General features: G+C 48.3%; 1 protein-coding gene across 1 annotated transcript in view; it reads left to right on the forward strand.

Moving 5' to 3' along the window:
• Positions 1-18849, forward strand: part of LOC133135222 (receptor-type tyrosine-protein phosphatase delta-like) — a 452453-nt gene that overhangs the window by 328037 nt on the left and 105567 nt on the right. The window contains exon 11 of the mRNA XM_061252069.1: positions 18393-18538. Coding sequence (XP_061108053.1) covers positions 18393-18538 — 146 coding nt within the window. The remainder of the gene's footprint in view (positions 1-18392; positions 18539-18849) is intronic.

Consider the following 18849-nt stretch of genomic DNA (forward strand, 5'->3'; position numbering starts at 1 on the left):
AGTATTTTACATTCCTGATTGCTGTGCAATATTGCTATACCTTCTAACTCAGCATACAAACTGTTCTCTTCCATACTGGTTCTGTTTATCAAACTGTGTAGTGTAATGGGACCTTGGGTAGAGATTTCGATTTTATAATTATTAGTGGCATTACTTTGAAAATGTCATGTTGAGAGATTGATGAAGAAAGCAGAACCAGACCGACGCTCTCAGTTCTGTGAGCAGTGTAAGCTAGAAGCATCCATGCCCCTCTCTTTCCAACTGTGCGGGAGATTTTCCCCTGACAAATTCAGGTCACCAATGCATTCACGGGCCTTAAAGTGGCACTCACACAATTAGATGAAGCACGGATGGAATTGTGTTTGCAGCGATGTTTTGACTTTGAGCTGATCTCGACAGTCTCTTTCTAGTCTTGCCAAAGCATATCTCTCCAGGGGTTACTGGGCTACAGGCTGTACGAATTCCACACGCATTGATCAGGCGATAATTCAGTTGCCTTCCTGGGATTCATATAGATGAATAATTTCCTTTCTGTCGCCCGATGTTGACCCGATGCGATATTTGATGTGAAAGGCGAATATTTTCGACCTCAGTCTCTCGTCTGCTGCTTTGTCCTTAATGAGCGAGAAAGAAGTTGTCTCAATCATAAAGAAACAGTTAAAGTAGGCCCCTTAATCAGTACAAGCTCTCCAGACAAACTCCTGGTGTGGTTCAGAGACGGATGAGCCATGGAGCCCGTCTCGGGGACTCTCTTTATGGGTGTTGTTTTCCGGGGAAGGGGACGATGGATTCTGGTAATTTCGGTCTGTCGCCGGGACGCTGAGCATCCTGCCAGGAGCCGGCCCAGGACTGATGTTTATTGGCCTTCAACGAGGGTGCAAATGGACCCAAATGGACCCAGAAGCAGAACCGGGCTGGTGCTATTTACCTCACTGCTCACAGGAGTGGGGGTGTGCGGTGCCAGAATGTTTCCTGGTCGCCATCTGCGTTCTCTCCCTGGTGATGTAATGGTATCGTCTACGGATCTTATTATTATGATTATTATTATTATTATTATTATTATTATTATTATTATTATTATTATTTTTGTTGTGTCCTGTTGTTGCTGCTGTTGTTTCAGTTTGGCGGTTCATTTAATTGTTCTGCGCTTTAGACGGTTTGTTAAACGGCGATGCGGATTCGCAGCGACAGAGTTGGCAGTCGGACGGGGGGGATGATGAAAGCTCGCTCAGAAACCGAAATCCGGTCTGGCCCGGGTGACGCGGGGAGGGGGGACAGGAGCCAGATCCAGAGAGATAAACGACACGGGTCCAGCGGCGAGGACCGCGGGCTAAGAAAGAGGATGAGTCTGAGCCCGATTCCTCTGAACCTGCTCCAGCGGTCCGGTCCAGAAGGGCCGGCTGGGGAAAAATAGTCTTCAGGAGGCAATCACCCTGGTTTCAGAAACGCGCGCTATGACTGGTGGCTACGCAGCGCTGGCTGACTGATAAACGAGAGAGCCTGTCCGTGTATTTCTGGCGGGAGGGCATTGGAAACGAAAAATGTTTTTGTGGAAAATATCGGGGCACCGGAGGAAACCTTTTGTCATGTAGCACACAATGTGAACCAATGTGGCAAGTGTTTGCGGGAGGGTGTCTGTCCAAAGAGGAATTTGTCCAGTGGGGGTTTCAGTGCAAATACATTTAAAATAATTGTTCTTGGCCCGTAGGTTTAGAATGGATTCTCCTGTGCAGGTCTGGAGCCAACAATTTGTTTTCATTACATGCAAATTGTAGGCCACATAGTAAAATTGCCTACAGTCACATTCAAATCAGCTAATGTCCCTTGGAGAGACAAACCCTTCTCCCAGAACTGAGGAATCCTTCCCAGCCATTTTAAGGGTGACATACATTTTCAAATAAAAAAACACACAAAGGATTCCTCCATGGGAAAAAAAGGAAAGCAAAACATAAACACAAATTCAAATTATTTCACACAGCATATGTGTTTTGAGAGTTTGCGTGCGGGGGGTTGTTGACACGGAGGTCGTTTTCATTCCAGAGAGCCGTAGCGCTCGCAGCTATTCCTGTTGGTTTTTTTCGGGTGGACGCGGTGACATTCGAAACGCGTCTCATCAGGGCCAGAAGAGCCTCTAATGTGTGAACTTCCTCTCCTTGTTAAAAGTCTGCCCTCCGTCTGTGCCCGCGCTAGCTGCTTGGCGGTATAATGAGGCACTGCTGTTATTGGGGTCGTGTAAACTGCAAGATGGCAGTTTTAAAATGGCCGCCCGCTGCATTAGCGTTAGCCTCTTAAGTGTTCCCGGGGAGGTTTCGTATTGATTAAAAGAGTAAAGCCGTACACAGATTACGCCTCTCGTCCCGATTAACCCCACATCTCCTCCCGCTATATCCCAGGCCCGAATTACAGGCTTGTCAGTTCGTCTGAAATAACCGAACATGACACAGGCTGGTACACCGGGGGGAAACTGACACTTGTGACAGTTTGAATATAATTACGGCTGTAGGTACTTGATGAGATGCAGGCCAGTGTACTGGTCCTTAACTTCCAACTTGCCACGCATTCAACTTCCAGCGTCAAACGTTTGTTGGCAGAACATCTATTATTATTTTTTTATTTATCTTTTTTTTTTTTTTTTTTCTGGGCGATTTATCTTTTTCACAATCTCATATCCAATTACACCAAACTTGTCAGACACGACAGTCTGACATAATACGGCTGTCAGCTCCTCTCAGTGTTAATATACAGCGGAGGTATGATTGAGGTCCGCTCTGATGGTAATTGGAAATAGCACATTCTCTCTCTCTCTCTCTCTCTCTCTCTCTCTCTCTCTCTGTAATTCATTGCCTTTTTCCCCCATTTTCCTGTGAACTAACGGCATCTTTCAGGATCCCCTGCTGAATGGTTCTCTGGAAACCCATTTGAGTTCTAGCCTTTGCTGTCCAGTGATCCGTCTGCCTGCGCACAGATAGTGTCTGAGGGCCGGGGCGGACTCTGAATGGGATGTATTTGAGCAGTCTTCCGTTTAGTGGAGATCAGCCCCTGAATTCGGGGCTCAGAACTTTATAAAAGTTACTCTGTGTAAAAACATATAAATAAGTAAAGTTTATGAAATAGAAAATGGGTTTCTCCATTCACAGTGTTTTTGTAAGGGAAAACAAGTGAAGGTACTAGATTTTTTCCCATGGTACTATATGTGAAAAATTCTATAAACCCACTTTAGGTGCAATATGTACTATTTCGTTGTGATCACAAAATAATGAAGTGTGCAGTGAAAAGCCGATTTTTATTTGTATCTGCTCAACAGTAGGTCAACATTTTACATTTACATTTTAGTCATTTGGCAGACGCTTTTAATCCAAAGCGATTTACAAGTGCATAGGTTCTACCATAAGTCAGAGCATCACATCCAGAAACTAGCAAAATACACAGGAAATGCTGTTCTAAACATAGTTGTCATCAGAAGTGCATTTTTTTTTTGGGGGGGGGTTTTTTGCTGTTCTGACAGTGGTAGGCAAGTCATTCCACCACTGAGGAACCAGAACGGAAAACAGGCGTGAACGTGCAGCTCGACCGCCAGGTGCACGTAGAGAGGGAACCGTAAGGCGACCAGAGCTGGCAGACCGGAGTGGTCTAGCTGGGGAGTAGGGAGTGATAAGGGATTGTATGTAAGGTGGGGCAGTCCCCTTAGCAGCCTGAAATGCCAACACTAGGGCCTTGAAACGGATGCGTGCGGCAATAGGAAGCCAGTGGAGGCCAATGAGAAGCGGACCTGCTAAAAGAGTCGAAAACGCATCTCAAGGGAGCTTGGCCAGGTCAGGCCGGTTTGAGCTGGGATCTTCAGCAGGGTGAGAGCCATTCTTTCTGCGCGGTTCCCCCGAAGCAGACTGCTACGGACAGTTTCATGAGACACAGGGCTTTTCATTCACCTGGGCTGTTTAGAGACGGCCTGCAGCTTATGGCTGTGCTATTCCGCCATGCGTTATACTGCTTACAAGGGCGCGGGCCTTCTAACTGACTGTTAACACTCGGGCGGACGGGCCCGGCCTTATTAAAGTGGAGATATTGTTCTCGCCAAAGTGCACTCTGCATTCCGAGTGAATATTCATGAACGTGATAAACTACGGCGCTGACAGAGTTGATTTGCCTCTGGAGTGTTTGATCTTTTTTTTTTTCCTCTCTTTCCTCTGCTGTACAATGGAGTACAATTCTGCGCTGACTTGTTTTGTAATGTTGTGTTCATACTGTGGCATTATGTGCTATGCTAATCCAGCTAGTAGCGTTTTGTGTGGGACCTGTGCTATGCTAATACAGATAGTGGCATTCTGTGCTGGGTATGTGCTATGCTAACACTGCTAGTAGCCTTTTGTGTTGGACCTGTGCTATGTTAATACAGATAGTGACATTCTGTGCAGGGTATGTGCTATGCTAATACAGCTAGCAGTTTTCTGTGCTTGGCCTGTGCTATGCTAATAGAGCGAGCAGCTTTCTGTGCTAGGCCTGTGCTATGCCAGTGCAGCTAATGGTAATTCATGATTGCTTTCTTATTGCTTTTCTTACTTTTTACCGATTTTCTGTACGTGAGAAAATATGTATTTGTATAATATGTATGAAAATATATATTGGTAGACAATAGCCCCAAGGAAGCTGTTTCCTATCTATAAGTGCTATTAGCCTGTCATGACAATGACTATCATGATGAAACAACGTCGAGGCCGAAGACATTTCTTCTTTCTGGTGCCATCGTTTGTACTGTCAGTTGCAAACCTCCTTTTGGAATTGAGTTCAGTGATCTCCGGCTGGCGGCTTCACGCCTTGGCATCGGGGAGCGGGGGAAGAGAGGGAGAGGGAGGAGAGGAGAGAAGGGAGCCCGTTAGCGACTGCTAATGTGTGCGCTCGAAATCAGCGCCTGTCTGTTGATTTTCTCTTCCTCTGTGGTACTGTCACCCGGAGCGAGGAAGCCAATGCTCCGGAGGACTGCAGACACTTCAGCTTATGGGGGACTAGTGCCGAATGCTAATCGTGCTATTGTTGAGGAGAGGCTAATGTTGCTCCGGGTATCCTGTGCCGTTCCTATGGTGGCATTTCATAGGCAAATGAATGCGTTCCCAGGTGTGTGTGTGTGTGTGCACGTGTGTGTGTGTGTATGTGTGTGTGTGTGTGTGTGTGTGTGTGTGTGTGTGTGTGAGTGAGTGTGAGAATACAGCTCTCCATTTCCTCCCACCATTCGTGTTTGTCCACAGAAAGCCCAGTTCTGTGTGTACATTTTGCAAATATATGATAATGACAATGATTATCATTATCATCGTCATTATTAGAATTACTATTTCGCTTTTTTCTTGTTTTTAGTATTATTAAAATAATATAACAGTAATTGCGTTGTTAATGATACTATGTTAATCATATGATTATTATTATATACGCGTCAGTAGGTGCTGCTGTAAACACAGCACTGAGACACTGCACAGTGCTGTTAGCCTGTGCCAGCCCAGCTACCAGATGCACAGCCAATTTCCCCCGGGAGCGTTACTGCGTTCTCAGACATGTTATTATCCACAGACAATCTCTGCTCAGTTCACAGGGAGCTCTACCAGAACACCCACAGCCAAGCTGCTGTTCCTCCCTCTCCCGATGCCTTTCCAACGGTCCCCCACACCTGCTCCTGCTGGAACATCTCTTTTAGCCTCTGCAATCACAAAAACATTAAATTAATGCTCAATGCGATTTTTGCCCCAAGTCTTCATTGGTGACCGGGTTTAGCCAGCCAGGCAGTGCTAATATGAACGAGATAATTATGTCACATTCCTTGGCCATTCACTCTCTCTCCTTTTCACTCTCGCTCTCACTCTCGCTCTCTAATTCAAAAATTGGCACGGAATACATTGGGACATATTGCCAAAATCGTACACACAGAGACAGAAATAGGAATACACACAGCATTGTGGTAATGAGAACAATCCAAACAGTGAATTCTCTCCCTCTCTCTCCTCTCCTCTCCTCTCCTTTCTCTCTCTCTCTTTAACTACCGTTTAGCAGGTGCTCTCCTCCCAGGGAAAACACACTGAAAACACGAGTGCAGAGATCAGGGAACTGCAGTAACTCTCTGGAGGGGGGAGGGTAGCCTCGGGAGAGACAGCGGGTGTAGGAAGTAACGGACTCCATTTATAACTTCCCAGCTACACTTACTTACCGAACACTAAACTAGGCTGCACAAACAAGAGCAAGACTATCCTGGCGAACATCGCACTGCATTATAGCAAAGAACCGCAGGCTCGGTTGAGAGAAAGATCAGGTGTTTGGGCTCCAGAGAGCCGGGGGCGGTGATGCAGTCGAGGTGCAGACTGAAGAGGTGTTTGTGTCCTGAGTTTTTTCAGCATCTTATCCTCGATAACTCTGTTTTGTGTTCATGTTGAATGCAGGGGTACGTGAGATAATGGCTCATGAGATTTCAGACAGTGCTGTTTCCCTTTCATAATTCCAGTGGGAATGAATATGCCAAGCTTTTTCAGGGCAGCACGGTGGCCTAGTGGCTACCACTGCTGCCTCGCAAGAAACACAAAGAAACAACCAGTGTGGCTGTGTGTATGTACATCGCTGAAGAAGATGACGGGGAAAGTGAGAGCGCTAATTTTCATGGACAAAATTAGCTGCAACCATAAAAACTAGGAAGTTCACAAGAGTATATGCATTCATTGTGATGAACCTGTTCTTTGAGTACGGGGGTTTTGCTGTAAAAGGGGCATATTTAGTTATGAAAGCAGACATAGTGGTACACGGCGTTCATGTGAACAGAGCCTGCACTCATTTTCAATCTGATATCAACAAGAAATTAGAGTAACAGCGTGGAAAACAGGCTAACTACTTTCCATTCCCCACTGGCCTGCCTTTTGGCTGGACTCAAATCTAACAGCCTCTTTGATTTATTTTAAGACATTTGCTGTAAGTCTGTTCATGCATGGCAAAGAGGCTATAGGAAAAACACAGAGAGGAACATACACACATACACGCACACTCTGCACACACCACCACACGCACACACACACACACACACACACACACACACACACACCCACTAAGTACTTACTCCCAGCACAATTTTAACGAGGTCTCTTGAGGTTTGGGTTCTGTTTGTGGTGGCATTAAGCCGCTAACAGACCCGTTTTTATGTTTCTCCCTCCTCTGTTTCTGCTGCTAATCAAAGCTTCTGTTGACAAGTAAATGAAGTCAGAATTAAGCAGATATTTTTGGTTTTAAATTCTGCCTATAAATGTTTTTGCCATTTTCAAATTAACTTAGCTTGTGATACTTCAGATGCCGAACATTCATGGGAAATTGGGCATTCTTCTATGTCTGTGGCATTTGACCTCCAGTAATTGCCATACCGCCACTGTTTTGACAACAGACGTAATTAAATGATGCTACTGATATTGTATCTGTGCATGAATTGGGAATCTTCATCCATAACAAGCCAACATTTTCGCTTGCTGTAATGAATTCCTACCTCTTCATTCACAAGTGATACACATTTAACTTTATTGTGTTATATGTGTTCAGATTCAACTTGGCTGGACATACAGCAACTCAGAGGAGAACTCTTTCCAGATAGGAAATAATGGAGTCGTTATTAGTTGAAAAGTTTGTGTTGAAGCTTCTGCGGTGGGAAGAACAGGCGGTGGTTGGGTTGTGGCTGACAGCAAGGCAAGGAGGTTTGGGTCGGGGTGCGGAGGTTTGGGTCGGGTCGGGATGCGTGGGTTAGGGTCAGAGGCTGAGGGTTTGGGTCGGGTCGGGGGGTGTGGGTCAGAGGCTGAGGGTTTGGGTCGGGTCGGGTCGGGGGGTGTGGGTCAGGGTCAGAGGCTGAGGGTTTGGGTCGGGTCGGGGGGTCAGGGTCAGAGGCTGAGGGTTTGGGTCGGGTCGGGGGGTCAGGGTCAGAGGCTGAGGGTTTGGGTCGGGTCGGGGGGTCAGGGTCAGAGGCTGAGGGTTTGGGTCGGGTCGGGGGGTCAGGGTCAGAGGCTGAGGGTTTGGGCCGGGTCGGGTCGGGGGGTGTGGTGGATCAGAGGCTGAGGGTTTGGGTCGGGTCGGGGGGTGTGGGTCAGGGTCAGAGGCTGAGGGTTTGGCCGCGCTCCCCGTGCGTTCGCCCCGGTCCTGAAGGAGAGGGGAGTCCCGGCACGGTGATGAAAGGCACACTTCACCCCTGTCGCGGGCGGGTTTTATTGTGTGTAAGGTCGTTACGAGGCCGCTCTGCTGTGAAAAGGTTTGAAGCAGCCGCACCAGCAAAGTTTTTTCTTTCTCCGCCATTTTTTTTCTGGGGGGCTATAAAATTAACGGCCTGTAAAAGGTCACTTTTGTCTCTCAACTTCCACTCAAACCCCCCCCCTTCAAGTTGTGCACGGACAGACCGTAGCAGAGCGAACCAGCATCACGTTGAAAAGTACGAAGAGAAAATAGTACGGCCTCGTTTCAGTCTTTCTTCTGTTAATTAAGGAAGGACTTTTCTTCTTTAATTCTGTAACCTCCCCTCTGAAGATGGACTGGTTCTGACCTCGTCAGCCCACGCTCTGTGCTTAAGTTCGCTGTCTGGGATTACCCAAACGGTCCCCCGGGGTTTCAGACGTGTACGAGCGCTCCGGTGGATTGCCCCTCATTGTTACGCCTTCAGACGACCTGACTCTAATTGAGGCTGTGTGCCGCCCGCCGTCTGAAAGCGCTTTCCGCAGCTCGCGTACACGAGAGAGCAGAGACGCATCAAAACCAGGATACTACACTAATATACCATAACTATAACCATAATCAGAACCATAACGATAACCAGAACTGTAATGCTAATGATGAATGGCAATGTTCAGTAAATAGCCTCTCGGCGAAGTCATGTGCCATTTTGAATGTGACGCCCTGTTAATCAGGATGCATTCTGATTGGCCGTCAGTGTTTTATCGTTCATGCTGCTGGAAAGAATTGTGAGGCCGGGCTGTTTCATCGGTCTTGCGGCAGATTTTAGTTTGTATTGCCATGATTACCATAATTATGACTGTGATAATGATGATGATGATGATGATGATAATGATGATGATTATAGTGATGATCTCACCCCATTGGTTACAGTTCAGAGTGAACCATGTGTACGCAAAAGTTATAAATTACTACAGTTACTGTAAGTAAAACACCGAAATATAAAAATGAACGATATTTGAATTCTTCCAAAAGATGTCAGCTGTATTGACTGTCTAACTTTGTCCTTCCATAACTTGGTATGTTCATTCACCACACATATCAACAACAGAAAGACAGTTAGTACTGACCCTGTCCGGAGTGTGAAAGTAATTATGCTCAGAGATTTTATTCCTCATCTGTTTGAGGCTATGTAGAAATGATTTTTGTTTTTACGTCTGTTTTTAAATTTAGCAGTTTGATCCCGTACAGTGTTTTTTATTGAGGCCTCTCTTCAGTCCGCTATTCTGCATTGTCAAATCATTCTCAATTATTAAAATTGTACGATGTAATACTTAGCTTAAAGCTTACGGACAACAATTATAAAATAATTATTTGCCGTATTCTGTGATAATGCCGCTGTTTAATGAAATGTTCTGTTGCCGGGCGAATCGCTAAATGAACCGGTGGGTATTTGTGTCGGCAGCCGGCGCTGTGTGTCCTATCAGATAATTAACTTTCGCAAACATAACGCCGAGTCTACCGAGGAGAGGCGAGCGCGCAATTAAAGCGACTTATCTGTTGGCTCTGTTACTCTCGCCCACTGGAGGGAAGCGCCGGGCTGCCGCGCCCAGATCCGCCATTTCAGCTCCACGTCTTCCACCGCTGCAGTGACACCGTCTTCACTCCTGTGTTTCACACGCCGTTTCGGAAAAGAACAGGAGAAAAAGTACCCTTTCATTATTCTGAGCAAAGCGGGCTAACTGTGCCCGCCATTTTCTTAAGTGGGATAAACTGAACATATATTTCAGAAAAATAGCTTATTGTTTCATTGCAACACTTTACAGCATGGATGTCACATGCGTTCTGTGACAGGGGCCCCTGTTTGTACTCTCCAGGGCCCCTGTCTGTGAGCCCCAGGGGCCCCTCTCTGTAAGCTCCAGGTCCCCTCTCTGTAAACTCCAGGGGCACTTTCTCTAAGCTCCAGGGGGCTCCTCTAAACTCCAGGGCCTCTCTCTGTAAACTATGGGGGCCTCTCTCTGTGAACTCTGCGAGCCCCTCCCTGTAATCTCCGGGGGCCTCTCTGTAATCTCCAGGGGCCCCTCTGTGTAAATGCCAGGGGCCCCTCTGTAATCTCCAGGGGCCCGTCTCTGTAGACTGCGGGGCCCCTCTCTCTAAGCTCTCTAAGACCTTCACGTTTCCTGATGTTGGGCGATGAAGAGGAGCTCTCTCAGTCCCCTGCTGTGGCTCTCGATGTGTTTGTTTTAAGCGTTTGAGAGCGCTGAACGCAGCACCATCTGCGTGGCGCTTTATTAAGCGCCGCTCTCAGCCCCGCGGAGTCTAACGCCTCCCCTGGGAGACCGTGGGTGATGTATGGACGTAGAGCCAGGCATCTGTCGCGGGGGAGGGGGGGGGGATGCCGGTACTGGAGCTTTTCAACTTCTGCTACATCTTGAGTTTCTGTCAGCTGTCCTGATCTGTCTGCATCTGACGTCTGGGCGTTTAACGTGCTGGAATCCCTGCGTTTACAAAGCCTCCGAAATCTCATTCCTCCGGGACGCACCTGGTAAGACGCGCCAAGAGATACAAGAAAAGAAATACTCTTTTTTGTTTTGAAAGTGAGCAACACGATGTGCCGTTTCTAAATCTCTGCCACATCCAGGGCTGTGTGTTTATCCTGAGCCGGGCAGTGCAGTCTGGGAGTTGTAGTTTTTTTTAGCCGGTGATAATTTGATTGGCGTCGTAAGCGCAGGTGTGGGAATGGGGTGGTATATGCCGGTGTGTCTGAAGTGCAGAAGCCTTACACTGATATTCATCTTTAAAGGATTCTCGTCCCTCTGCTGTCCACCTGACAAGGCCACTCGAAAATCAGCGCACACTTGACGAGGTCCGCGGGACGCGGGATTTTGAGATTACTCGCAGGACGTTTTTTTTCTCGAAGGAGCCAGCTCCAAGCGCGATCGTCGAAACGAGATCCACTTTGTTTCGCATTGATTAGACCGGTGACCTGGGCCTTTACTCAAGTGTGGTGTTGTTTTTAGGGATTGTCTCGAAATAATCAACGTGCCTGTAAAGCAGAGGTGTTTTGTGGTTGGGGTATTTTCACCGAAAGGGTTATAGTTTACTCTCTGGCCGTATGTTTTTTTTTTTACTCATTTGATTTTCTGTCCTGTGCTTTGCAAGAAAGACGAAAATGTATCTTTTTTATCGCCCCTTTTTGCGTTCCTCCGACCCTGCGGCCCGCTCCACTGCTCCCCCCTCACTCCCCCAGCTGGGTCCCCTCCCACTGCTCCGGTCCCCTCCCACCTCCCCGGTCCCCTCCCACCGCCCCGGTCCCCTCCCACCGCCCCGGTCCTCTCCCACCGCCCCGGTCCCCTCCCACCGCCCCGGTCCTCTCCCACCGCCCCGGTCCTCTCCCACCGGCCCGGTCCTGGGGTTGCACAACCGGAGCCAGGGAGCGGAGACGCGGAAGACAAGAGCATTATCTCTTCTCTCTGAAGCGCTCTGCGTGCCTTGGCCCTGGGTCTAGGAGGCCGGAGCGGGGGGGTCTGCGGGGCGCGGAGGGGTCTGCGGGGCGCGGGGGGGTCTGCGGGGCGCAGGGGGGTCTGCGTGGCGCGGGGGGGTCTGCGGGGCGCGGGGGGGTCTGCGGGGCGCAGGGGGGTCTGCGGGGCGCAGGGGGGTCTGCGGGGCGCGGGGGGGGTCTGCGGGGCGCGGGGGGGTCTGCGGGGCGCAGGGGGGTCTGCGTGGCGCGGGGGGGTCTGCGGGGCGCGGGGGGGTCTGCGGGGCGCAGGGGGGTCTGCGGGGCGCGGGGGGGTCTGCGTGGCGCGGGGGGGGTCTGCGGGGCGCGGGGGGTCTGCGGGGGGGTCTGCGGGGCGCGGGGGGAGCTGCGTAGCGGGGGGGGGTCTGCGTAGCAGCGCGCTCCACACATGACCAGCCGAGCCTGACTAGCACTCGCGCTGAAAGTCCCGTCCAGTCTGTACAGAGGGATCGTATGCTTTCAGCTTTGACCTATTAACTGCGTCTCCAATGGGGGAATGTGTGCATTATTCATTTGCTCGGGAGACGATGGAAACCCTGCTCTTATTAAGTCCTCTCCTCGTGATTTTAATAAACGAACGTAACGCGTCATGGCTGTTGTTTGTGCGCTCGGGGAAAAGGGGTGGATTTCTGAGCTTCATTACGTGTGACAAGCGCAGAAACACAGGCAGAACAGCAGCTGCCTGGCAGGACTATACTTTATTAAACGTTCTCAGAGAATTAATGTAGAGTTTCTGATCCCGTAATTAACAGTCGTTCAGACTATATCCTTTTCTGGTAATCGCTAATTGCAACAAGCGGTGCATTTCTAATTAGGGCTTGCAACCATTGAACATGCTATGCAAAACGGGAAATGTTTATAATGAAGCTGTGTGTTTTGTGCCCTTTCAGTGTATCTCTCTGTCTGTATGCAAATTGCTGTTAGTTATGATTATTTTTTTAATGTTCCTCCCATACGCAACCCTAATCAGTATCGCGCAGGCACAACATATTCCAAATGTTTTATCGGCTAGTTATGTCTGTCCCTTGACTTTTTTTTTTCTATAGCTCTTGTGAATTTGCTTCTCAGAAAGAAATATTTTCTTTTATAAAAGGTGTTATGATTTATGAAGCAGGATTTCTCAGCTGCAGGCTTATAGATAAATACGCACTGCCCGTCCAAAAGTTTATTTTTTTAATCAAATGTGGGACTTTTTATTCCAAATTAAGTGCAGGCATCTGTGCTGTGTGAAAAGATGTTGTCTTTTATTCTCTCCAGAAACTTCATTCCATTTTTAATCACATTGAGTTACAGTATATTCGTTTCTTTTTATATATTTTTCTTATTTTTTTGATTGAAGGTCTCTTTCTTCTTCCTGTCAAAGCTGAAACATATTCTGTTGATTGGATGTTTTTGTTCCATTTATTTCACAAAATAGAATTTTCATAGCTTTCAGCATTCATACACATGTAATAACTCGGGATTTTAGGCAATAACGCATAGCCTACTGTGTATGATTACATTTTTCTTGGTCTGTTTCTAAAGCAAACGGACATTCCCATCAACACTAGAAGAGTGACTGTGGGTTTTGTGTACCTCTGCACTGACTGTGCAACAGGATCCAAGTTGCTCATGAAAGTGCCAATGGATAAATCGATTTGTCACCCATTTTGTTGAATTAGGAAATCAATATTGGAACGAGTTGCTAAAAGACTGAAAAATGAGCATTGTGACATCCTTGAATGTTCCTTTGACTCCTCTGTCATTATGAGATGATAATATTTCTCCATATTGTCATTTGTGTGGAAAGATTCATTCTTTATTGCTATTAGTAAAAAGTTCATGTCCTAAGAGAAAATTAGGCACTTTAAACTCAATAAGCCACTTTGTGGTATTGTTTCAAATGAGTGCTCTTTTGAACTACTATGCTGATTGTCTTCTGCTGTGAGCTGTTCGCTGCTTCCATCTTAGAGGCCTTACCGCCCTTCACTCCTTTTCAAAATCAATTGAATTGTGTTTTGTGTGTAATTCATGAGCGATCCTTCGAGCTGACTTTACTCCGCCTGCCCGGGGTTAATACCCTGTTCTGGTGGCTAGCGTGCGCTGAAAGGGGTCCGCGTCTCTCTCTCTCTCTCTCTCTCTCTCTCTCTCTCTCTCTCTCTCTCTCTCTCTCTCTCTCTCTCTCTCTCTCTCTCTCTCTCTCTCTCTCTCTCTCTCTCTCTCTCTCTCTCTCTCTCTCTCTCTCTCTCTCTCTCTCTCTCTCTCTCTCTCTCTCTCTCTCTCTCTCCCCCGTCGTGTTTTCGCGCTGAGATTGATCTCAGGCCCTGAGCCTTCCAGCGCTGCTGAGCGGAGGGTCAAGAGACTTCAGAAACGCTCTCTGCGGTCCTCCGGGGCGGCCGTTAATATTTCATTCAGCGTTCCTCGGCCCACTTCCCCGGAGTCAGCGCACCGAACGAGTCAAGAGACGCGCCGTCAGAGGATTGTGGGGGGGAAAAAAAAAGAGGCCTTAAATAGCCAGCTTATTGTAGCGGACCGCCGGAAACGCGAAAAAAAAAAGAAACACCGTTTTTAATCTACTATCCGCTGAAGTCCAAAACCACTTCTGAAAGATTGTCCGTGTCGGCGTCCTTCTGCCGGGGAAATTATTAACGCGGCGTCGGTCCACAGTAACGCGCAGAGGGAGCCGGGGGGGGGGAGGGGGCTTTCTGAAGCGTGGCCTCCTTTCATTAATTTAGCGAAGACGACCGGCTTATGTAATGTCCCGGAGAGCGGTACGCCGCGCTAACGTTTTTAGCCTGCTCGGGCTTGACGCGGTGCGCTTGTTTGCGGGTGAGGGCTTCCTGGCGGATTAGCGATTAGCCTAGCGGGCTGCCGGTGTTAATGGAGGTAGGTTAAGGCTGGCCTCAGGATGCACAGCATGGCCCCGGTGCGGGAGGGAGGTAGCCAGGTATCCCCCCCCCCCCGAGTCCAGCGCAGGATTCCTCAAACGCTACAGCGATTTATCTCCCCCGCCATGGTGGTGTTCTGTCATCAGCTTGTAAATAAGGATTTTTCTCAAACACCCAAATGCCGTTGGAGCAGATTTTACGACTGCAAAAAAAATAAAAAAAATAAAATGTTTATGTCGCATCCACAAGTGGTATAATAACTCCAGACCTGCGTGTGCTGTACGGCATCAGTGGAGACCTTATGGAGAATTACTCAGAGTGTGCTCTTCGAGTGTCGGAAAGCCATTCCTGTCGCCGGCAGGGTTAAAAATAAAAGCGTGCTGATTGTGTTTCTGTAAGGCAGAAGCGCAGCATACGGTCTGTTAGCTGGCGCATGTGACTCCTTTAACACACACATTGTGTGTGTAACCGAAAGCGTGGGTCCTGCTCGAAGCATTCCAGTGTAATCCGTGCACTGTGACCGCATTCAGATTATTCTAATTTTAGAAGTCTTTTCGCCGGAGTCTGCCCGTCGACGTACGATTTACCCTTTCCCCATACACGTACCCGTCAGTGTCGCGGGTTCAACGCGCGGCGGCGTGACACCGTGACAATCATGTCCCCGCGTACATCCGCAGTGAATGTAACCACGGTGACTGAGTCTGGAGTGCAGATACGAAAATCTTCATTTCCGAACGTTTTTTTTTGTCTTCTTTTTTTAAACTTTCCACATATGAAGTGAGACATTCCAGGCATTGCCACCCGGAATATTCCGTCCCTGTGCAGAATTTGCAGTGGTGGCATTCCGCTGTTGGATAGGGTAACAGTGCTTTAGGTCAAGGTTCCACACTATAGCTGTCTTTGACATTGGATATGTGCTGTTTTTAAAGGTGCGGAGCTAAATTGATACCACTGGATTATTTTAGAGTTAAAGTATGTAGCCCGAAAATAATTTTATATTCATATTCAGGTTTCAGATTTGAGCTAATGATGTACTTGTTTACTCTTTCATTTTCCTTTTTTAACCAGGCTGCATACGCTGAACTCCATAAGTCTTGGGACAAAGGCATATTTCTTTCTTGATTTGGCTCTGTGTTGACAATTTTGTATTGGTGATCAGAATGCGAAATTAAATGACAGATTTTAAGCTTTTATTGAAGAGTATTTTTTTATATATTTTAATTTTCTCTTCTGTATGTGCAGTATACGTATAAATAGACATGCAACTTATTAAAACAATGATTTTACGGAGACTGCGCCTCTGTCTCGGTCAACTCCGGTCCTCGAAGGCCGATCTGTGTTCTGGTTTTTGTTCCAACCAATTGCCTCGTTTTTAATTTGCTAACAGCTCTATAAATGACCCTGGTTCAAGCCTGTACTTCAGCACAGTAAAATCATGAGGATACACTTGCAGTCTGCATCTGTAGCCGGTACTCATACACACGTCAGATAAGATATGATTGAGTCAATTAAATAATTAAGACCAGAAGTTGGGATGAAATCCTGAAACGGATCGACCGTGGTGTAGCTCCATACCCCAGCGTGGCGGCTGTGTTGGCACTGGATGTTTGAGGTAGATCACTCTCCTCCCAGAGGCCGCAGGTGTAATGAACGGCCTCTCGGCTAACGGCCGTGCGGTCTCTCCATTTCACATCGGACAGCCCCGACAGAGGAGCGTCCAGACCAAAACGTCCGTCTGAGGGGCGATCTCGGGGACCCGCCCTCGTGGGTGTGTGAGCACGTCAACACGTTCAGCTTCTTTATTACGTTTTTATTTATCATTTATTTAGCCGTAAGGCCCGATTGAGATACAATATCTCTTCTTCCTGGGAGTCTTGCTTGCTTGCTTGCTTGAGGCAGAAGAACCAGATGTTTCACATTAAAAAATATGTAACATAACTATTTGACACGTTATATACAATACGTATAATACATACAATGCTAAACATTAAACATGCAAAGTTAAATTAAAAAGACCATTCCGTTTGGGGAATAGCCAGTCGTTCTTTTCGCATTTGGCGAATTGCTAGTCCCTCTCGTTCTCGTTCTGAATCACGGTTCTGACGTCTGATTGGTGCTCCTCAGGGTGATTTTCGGCCCCTGGCGGAAAGAGAGAGTGGGCGGAGCTTCCTCTCCTTTTCCCGCCATGGTGAGTCGTTGCGTTGGCTCCCGTGACAACGGCTGAACAGCCCATAATGGCTCACTAAAGCCATTAATCGCACAACAGCCGTTTGCTGTGTGTCGGAACAGATGGAGGCACACACCTTCTTTTGATCTGGGTAATCTGTAGGGATACCACCGTAATATTTTAAAGCGGCATCTGGGGAGGAACTCACCGGGCTCACTGGCTGTGGGAAGGACACAGTCTAATATCAGAGTGAGCGAAAAAGCTGTTTATTAAACTGTGGGGATGGGGGTCTCTCTACAAATGTCACTCTTGCAGAAACTGTCAGAGGGGCTTACAACATGACACTGATATTGGAACTAGAATGTAGAATAAGGTGCTTCATGGCTGATGGAGTGGGAAAGTAAGATCTATTAAGGATGCTGGGTATCAGAAGCGAAGGATTCTGGGTATCATAAGTGAATGATTCTGGGTATCAGAAGTGAAGGATGCTGGGTAGATGATGCCTTATGATTAGAGAATGAGAGACTCTTTCACTCACTCTCCTCTCCGTCCCTCATTTTCTAGTAGAACATGAAAGCTCCCTCCCTCCAGCCCCACACATTTTAGAATCTGAAAGAATCAGAGTGCAGGACCCATCGGTCAGGCCACACCTTCTTTTTCTTCTTCTTCTTCTTCTTCTCCTTCTCCTCCTCCGTCTTCTTCTTCTACTACCAGAGGGCTGGGAGCAGCACCGGTCCGCGTTTCCTGTTTGGACAGTACAGTCCTCGGGAGGACCGGGGGAATGCCAAACGATTATTCTTAAGGGTTATGAAACGCACCGGGGGTATTCCTGGCGGTACTGTTCGCTGAAACAGCGGCCTTGGCTGGAGGCGGGCGGGCGGGGGGGGCCGGGGGGGGGCCGGGGGGGCCGGGACGGCGGTCCGCCGCGACGCAAGCAGATGTTGACTCAGAAGCGGGCCGAGCCGTCCCTTCGGACGGCATTAACGAGCCGTCAGCCGCTCGCTCAGATGCGCGGAGCGAGGGGGAGGCCCCGCCCGCCCCGGGGCCCCACCGCTGCAGCCCCGAGCGGCCCTGTTGCTACGGCAATTATCGCCAAGCTGTCGTCGCTCCGAGGCGAATCGCGGAAAACCGGGCCGTCCTTCTGGAATCTGAGGCGGGGGGGAGCACCGTGTGTGCAGCGGTGTTCAGGGTGCGGGATTCCTGCACTAAATATGTGGAAAATGGCACCAGAGGAAAATCAGTCAGCTTTGTGCAGAGAGTGTGTCCTTTAGCGTTTCACTCTCTGTTTTCCGATCCACAAATGAATTTGCATTTTGAAGCTGTGGCTATTTATGTGTTTGCTTAAGTAGCCTCAGTATGGTATTTTATTTTCTTGATATGACGATTTCTTTTATGCATCGATCTATAAATTCATATGGGAAAATTTCAGCAAGACTTCATTACTAAGCCACTTTACGACAGTACAAACATATTTATGGTGCTTTGCAGTCGTGGTGACTTCAAACCGAGTTAGCTCGTCAGACTTAAATCATCCCATGTATTCGCTGACAATCAGTTAAAGACACATTGCAAACATAATTAGCGAAAGAAAAACCCTCAGAATGAGTGAGCTGGTCTCACGGTTCCGCCGAGCACTCCTAACGTGTTTTGTGTTCCTCTCTGTTTGTCTCTCCTCCAGCACCTCCCAAATTTTTGCGAACTCCCAACGACCAGACGGGCGTGCAGGGTGGTGTCGCCTCGTTCATCTGCCAGGCGACGGGCGACCCACGGCCCAAAATCGTCTGGAACAAGAAGGGGAAGAAAGTCAGCAACCAGCGCTTTGAGGTATTAGGTCTATTGTTCTGATGTAAAATGCTCGACATTGGAATGCGTGACCCGGGCATGGCGTTCTCCCACAACCCCCCGCGGCCACGCTTGCGTCCTGCGATGCCTTCAGCCGCGCCCCCGGGAACCGCCTCATCCGGCTTCTACACGCCTCAGTCTAACGACCAGCTGAAACTGAGATAAACGGGCAGGTTCGGTGACGGAAGGAAGCTGGGTTTTGAGCGGATACCTCCAGTCGAGGGGCAGCCGATAGCGGCTAAGGAGCTTGACCGGGACCCGGAAGGGTGTCGGTTCTAGCCCCGGTGTAGCCA

This window comes from Conger conger, chromosome 8 (assembly GCF_963514075.1).
Source record: "Conger conger chromosome 8, fConCon1.1, whole genome shotgun sequence".
NCBI lineage: Eukaryota > Metazoa > Chordata > Actinopteri > Anguilliformes > Congridae > Conger > Conger conger.